Source organism: Crocuta crocuta, unplaced genomic scaffold, assembly GCF_008692635.1.
Source record: "Crocuta crocuta isolate KB4526 unplaced genomic scaffold, BGI_CrCroc_1.0 scaffold179, whole genome shotgun sequence".
Lineage (NCBI taxonomy): Eukaryota > Metazoa > Chordata > Mammalia > Carnivora > Hyaenidae > Crocuta > Crocuta crocuta.
In genome coordinates this window covers 3078504-3084969 of record NW_027551568.1, presented here as the reverse complement: position 1 = coordinate 3084969, position 6466 = coordinate 3078504, and the positions used below count along the sequence as shown (strand labels likewise).

The window sequence follows — 6466 nt, the reverse complement described above, 5'->3', positions numbered from 1 at the left end:
GGCCCCGCCCCTCGCTCGCGGCCCCGCCCCTCGCTCGCGGCCCCGCCCTCACTCGCGGCCCCGCCCCTCACTCGTGGTCCCAGGCACAGGGACCTCAGACACCCGGGTTTCTGCGGGCTGCAGGTGCGGAATCCGGTCCTTACCGGACCCTTGCCGCGCCGGCGTCTCGGGCCAGCGCCGTGCCATCTGGCTTTGCCAGTCTGGTCCTTCGTGCGCCGCAGATGCGCTCAGCGAGGCAGGAGGAGTCCAGCGATGGGTCTGAGGTCGCCTGGCCGGGCCTGGGCCCTGGCTGGCTGCCCCGTCGTGGGCCTCAGGCTTTCTCCTGCAGGCGGGGGACGGCAGGGTCCCAGGGCCTGGAGGCGGGTTCGGCCAGGTCTCCAGCCCCGTTGGGCTCAGTCCCCACTCCCCCCAGCCCCGTCCTCCCAAGGGTGCAGCCAGAGGCGCCAGGTGACGTCCACACGTAAGGTGCTGCCCGGCCCGGGTGTTTCTGCACGGAATTCCTGCCAGCTGCCCCCTTGCCTCGCCCTGCCCTCAGATATCCGGGCGCTGGTGACCCCGCCCGCCTCTTCCCCCTGCATCCCTTCTGGCCGTGGTCCTGGGAAATTTCGGCCGGAAGCGTTGGTCTCCTTCCCCTGGTTCCTTACCTCCCGGCCATGGGCGAGTCTTTGGCTCAACCTAGAAACGTCCCCCAAGCCACCGCGGCTGGTACTTATCCCCGCACCGTGGCCTCCTCCATTCTGCCAGTCACCGGCAGGACCCCCTTGGCAAATCCCCAACACTTACCCACAAGGGCCTGTGCCATCTGCGCCCCCCGCCCCCCGCATGGCCACCTCATCCTCTGTGCTCCAGCCTGCCCTTCTCCCCACCTCAGGGCCTTTGCACATGCTGTGCCTGCGGCCCCAAGTGCCCATTTCCTCACCTTCATGTAGCCATGGCCTCATCTGTCTGGGCCTAGATTCTCTGAGGTGCCTTCCCTGACAACCCCACCCGGGCAACCCCCTCGTCAGCCTCACAAGCACACCCCGGGCTCCCTCCAGACCTTCATGTCACCCCTCTGACCCGAACCATCGGCCTTATTTTCCATCTTACCAGGCTCTGAGCCTCACAGGGGAGGGGGGCCCGGCCTAGTTGTTCCCCGCCAGGCCTGCTCCAGCAGCTGACGCACAGTAGGTGCGCCATCTGTCGTGCAGCAGGTGAGTCCCCCGACCCTCCTTGCATACCCCCAAGGACGGGGCCTCACCACCTCTCCAGGAGTTCTGCATATTCCCATCTCCGCGGTGGATGCGTATCTACCAGTGGGATGATAAACACAGACATAGCCGCGCTCGTCGTGTCCATATAGGGAGGAGGCTGCGCTTAGCCGGAGCCCGCGAGCCTCGGAGCCTCGCTGCCCACCACCACCACGGACAGGTAGGCCTTGACGCACACATTAATTCAGAATATAGAGCCCAAGGGCAGTTTGCAACGTGGCATTTAACAATCCGGGTCTATTGTGCAAGCCCGGTGCAGGTTCAGACCGCGTCTCTTCCTGTCTTATTTATGTAAGGGCTCTGGTTGGTGTTTGATTATTATTATTTTCTTTTTTTTTTTGAGAGAGAGACAGACAGCGTGAGCAGGGGAGGGGTAGGGAGAGGGGGAGAGACCGAATCTGAAGCAGCTCCAGGCTCTGAGCTGTCAGCACAGAGCCCGACGCGGGGCTCGAACCCACAAACCGTGAGATCATGACCTGAGCCGAAGTCAGTCGCTTAACCGACTGAGCCCCCAGGCGCCCCTATGTTTGATTTTTAATCCTCTGAGCAGCTTCCTGTGCACAGAGTTCCGTAGTGGGGCCCAGGCCAGATGACGCTTCCCCTCGCCCCCTCCTCCCCGCAGCCCAGACGGCAGGGCTGAGGACCCCTGGCAGCAAGCAGTCTGCGAGCCGGGGTGCTGTGCAGCTGGCCTTTGCTGACCAGGCTGGGCCTGGGACACCCCCTAACCCCTGCACTCCTGGCCTAAGCCTGGAGGTGCAGCCGGGACCCCCACAGCCACCCCTGGGGGCGGCCCGCTCAGGCATCTCCAAGGGGGTGTGATAAGACTCGGCTCCCGCTGCCTGGAGGACCAAGCACTGGCTTGTGCTGCAGCCTGCAGGCTCGCGGCGCCCTGGCCTCCCCTTTCCTGCCCGGATGCGCCCACCATTAGGAGATCCTCGATCTGAAATCCCTGATCCTGGCTTGTGAGGGACAGAGGACTATGCATGGGACCCAGGTGATGGAGAAACCACCTCCAGAAATGGGAAAGGGTAGATTAGGAAGGGCTTCCTGGAGGAGGTGGTGTGTACATGGCCATGAAGAGGTGGGCACGGAGAGCGCCCCTGTGGAGAACAGCAGGAAACGCAGAGCACGGGCTGGTGTCTCATGTAGGGGCTGCGAGGGTGGCCCGTCGTCGGAGGCGCAGAGCTGAAGGCTGAGGAGTAACGCACGTGCAGGGGTGGGGGGCAGCTAGTGGGAGGCCAGTGCCCTGGGTGTGGAGGGCTGATGAGGCTGGATTGAGGGTGATGCCCAAGGGCCTGAAGGTCCCCGATGGCGTTGGGGGTGGGGTGGTGGGGGGGGGGGTGTCAGGGTGTCGGGTCCGGACCCCTCGAGGCAGGGCCCCCAGAGGAGCGGGTCTGGAGAGGCAAGGCGCCGAGTGCAGATTATGTACTGGGGGCCACCCCGGTGCAGAGGGTGACCGGTGGGGGCGGGGATCCGTGGCCAGACACTGGCTGACGAGGGACTGCGTCCGTGCGCGGGGGCCGTGGTGCTGTGTCTATGGGAGTGCATGGGCTCGCTTCCGGACAGGCGGCAGCCCCGCCCCCCACCTGTGAGGCTGGTGGAGCCCCACCCCAGCCACGCCCAAATCCAAGTCCCCGTCCTTGCCTCCAGGTTCGTGTCTGTGGGGGCCCAGAGGAGACACGCAGCCATGTAAGGGTGACCACGGGTGCCACGGCTCGGCCAGGTGGGCCCTGTGCTGGGTCAGCTGGACCCACAGGGCCCCAGCCTCCACCCGCGGGCTCCATGCACCTGACGGGCGCCCCTCAGCCATCCACCAGCTCACCCACCCGCCAGGAGTGCTCGGCCTCCCCAGGGGGCCTGGGGTTTGCACAAATCACACTGGCGGAGTGAGCGGTGTGTCCTGCCTCCTCCTGGGGCCCTGCTTTGAGGGAGGGAAGCCACCGGGTTTACCAAGATCAAGGGTGACACACCAGCCTTGTGCTTCCGGCTGTCGAAGCCTTAAACCCACATTCTTTAGGTCTTATTTTCATGGCCTGTTCTAAGAAAAGGCTTAGCAGGGGTATTGACCGACCCCAGCTGGGGAGGGACGGCTCTGCCGGAGCCCAGATTCCGCGGATTTTCTGTCTGCTGCTCTGCACGCGAGGCAGACCTCTAGCGCCTTAAGGAGGTAGCTTTCCTGTCTGATTTTGATAAGGGTGTTCGGCAAGCAGGTAAGAAAGAGAATAAAGTCACAGACCCCTTTCCTCGGTGCAGCAAAGGCACGGCCAGGATGCATATATGTGTGCCCCAAACCTAACACCAGGCCTCGTGTGGAGGGGGAGAGGGTGAACCTTGGAGATATGCAGTGCACAGCATGTGCAACTGTATGCTTTAGCTCCTGTAGCGCATGATGGGCGGAGCTGGAACTGAGACTCCGTTCTGCTCTGCAAGTCTCCTAAGCTCTCTGCACCCCAGATTCCTCGTCTGTGAAACGGGGATGACGGCGCTGTCCTCACTGGGCCACTGAACAGCCAGCGAGGCGAGGAGACTAATGCGCTGTGCACAGCGTAAAGGCTGACAGACCTGAGTGCCACAGACTAAATACCGACAGGCGGGTGTCTCTGACATCAGTGAGAGAGCAAAGGAGAGGAAGTCGAGGAGGAGAAGGTGCCAGAAGGCAGTGTCTGTGGCAGGGCTGCCACACGCCCAGCAGAGTTCCACTGATCTTGCTTAGCCCCACGACCCAGCTGGAAGCCTGAGTCCAGGGGAGCTAGCAGATGGACCGGTCAGGGCAGGGGGGGCTTCCTGTCAGAGGAGGGCCGGGGGCCGAGCCCACTTTGGCTTCGGTGGCGACTGGCCTGCATACCCACCTTGAAAAAGTCCAGACGAGCCAGTGGGAGAAACTTCTCCTCCACGAGGTCGGCACATTGGAGGAGCCGGGCTGACCGGAGCCGAGGACTCGAGGCTGGGTGCCCTTGGGCGGACAGCCAGGCGCCCCGGGGCAGAGGAAGTGCCTGGGGTCAGCGTCCAGGGACCCGGCTCGGGGCCTTGGTGGGGGTCCTCCCGGCCCGTAAGGTGGGCAAAGACCCCTGCCTTGCGGACTGTCATGAGAGTTCACTGGAGTCACAGGCATCCCGAGCCCGCGGGGGAGGGGCCTGCATTCCCGGGCCGGGCGCTGGGGGCCCAGGGCCCCAGACGGCAGCGTTCGTGCCCCTGGGGGCCACAGTGGGACCTGAAGGCCCTGCTCCTGGCCCGCGTGGCGACGGTTACTTGGGGGCAGGCCAGCTTGCAAGAGAAAGAGAAAGGCAGAGAAATGCTCTGGAAGCTAATCAGACCCCGGAGGCGGCTCCTGGGCTTCGAGCCTGCACCTGGCGGGTGAGGGGGGCCTGCAGGTGGGGGCTGGGCTGTGGAGGGGCCCCGGGGCAGCGCCCCCGTCTCTGCAGAACACCCATGCACCCCCCCTGCTCATTCACTCATTCTCGTGCTGTGGATTGGGGCGCCCAGGCCATGGGGACAGAGGAACACGCCTGGGCAGGGGGTTACAAGGGGCTGTCGGACCCAGAGCGGTGAGGTGGTCACTGTGCCTGCCAAGTCAGGGCGGGCTCCCCAGAGGAGGTGTGCTGGCCTGGGCTTGCGGGACAACGGAAGGGAGCTGGGGGTACAGGGAGGAGAGCGGCAGCAGGTGAGGCTGCGGATGGAGATGGAGCCTGGTCCTCGAATGCTGCTAAGACGTCGTCTGGTGTGCAGCCGTGTTCAGCATTACGGGCAGAGGGGCACAGGCTTTGGGGTCGTCGCTGCTGGCTCTTCCGTCCCACTCACAGCTAACCACGTGGTACAGGCGGGGGCTGCTTCTGACGGAATAGGGCCATGACGGCAGAGTTATGGGAACAGAACTGGTCTCGGTGCCCGTTATGTGCCGAAGGGGCAGTGTGTACAGTCGGGCAGGCTGTGCACTGCCCAACTCCCAGGGAAGCCCGTCATGCTGCGATCTTCGCTAGTAACGGTCCTGGGCTTGTGCAGTCCACAGGCTGTGTGACAGCACTATACGGCGGCCCGGCGGGATGTGTGGGCCAGTCACTTTCCCACCCCGGGCCTTGGACTCCCCATCTGTTGCTCCATGGGAGTGTGGCTGTGCCAGCGCCCCCGAGCCCCCCGGGAAGCTGGGCCCCGCCAGGGTGGAGCCCCGAAGCCCAGCTTCTCTCCCTGCCCACTCCGGTCCCAGTCGCTCCCATCCTGGCCGTGTCCCTTCCTCTCCCGGAGGCACCTCTGGACACCTGGCCTTGACGGCTGTGCTGTGTGTCAGATCCGCCCGAACGAAAACTTCCAAGGCCCGCGGATCACAGTTTATTTTTGAAAACAAAACAACAACAAAAACCGCCGACAGCTGAGTCTGGTCGGGACTGGCTGTTGACTTCANGCCCACCACGGTCGCTCTGCTTAAAGGAACAGGGCCTGACTGGGCGCGGGTCACCAGCTGGCTGACCCAGGAGCCTCAGAGGGGCGCCCCAGGCCCTGGGCCGGGGAGGGCTGAGGCGCTCAAGTCCTTGGGACCTGGATGGAGGCACCTCTGGGCTTCCCCATGCCCCATCCCCGGTCACACTGTGAGGTGCCTGACGGGTCACTCGCCTAAACACGGCATGGGGCGCGCGCACACAGAGGTCCTCTGCCTGCGTGGCTTGAATATACCCCACCTGAGAGGCAGTGCTGTGGGCGGGGCATGATGCTGGGACCCCTCCCCCCAGGAGGGAGAGACTCATGTTGCCTGGAAGGAGCCTTCTGGGGGACTGCCTGGAGGAGGCGGGATTTGAGTTGTGCACGGGACAAGCTGGAACATCTTGCTAAGGGGAAGCGGGGAATGGTCTGTGCAGCTGAGGCACAGAATGGTGGGTGATGGAGCGGAGACTTGGGGTAAATGGCCAAACAGGCTACACAGCAGGGAGGGGTGACACCTGACATGGCCCTCGGGGACTGCCCTCCCCAGCAAAGCATGGTGGGCACGAGCCTCGGCGGGGGTAAACCCGGCAGACTCTGCGGAGCCCCTACCCCGTGGAAGGGACAGGGGCCTGGGCCCGGGGTCCTCTGAGGTCCCCAGGGTGCAGGAATTGCCTAGCGAGGAGGGCTTTGTCAGAGACCGGGACCCGGACGGGACCTTCTCTGTGCCCGGAGGCCAGAGCCTGATGTGGGTTCTGGGCGTGGGGTGGGGGGAACTGGGGGGAGGACAGAGCTGGGCTCAGCTC

At 64.4% G+C, this 6466-nt stretch overlaps 1 protein-coding gene across 1 annotated transcript in view; it reads left to right on the top strand.

Annotated features, from left to right (window-relative positions):
* Positions 1–6466, top strand: part of HTRA3 (HtrA serine peptidase 3) — a gene marked incomplete at its 5' end in the record, with an annotated part of 28046 nt that overhangs the window by 2763 nt on the left and 18817 nt on the right. The window contains one exon of the mRNA XM_077750374.1: positions 6314–6322. Within this exon, the coding sequence (XP_077606500.1) occupies positions 6314–6322 (9 nt within the window). The remainder of the gene's footprint in view (positions 1–6313; positions 6323–6466) is intronic.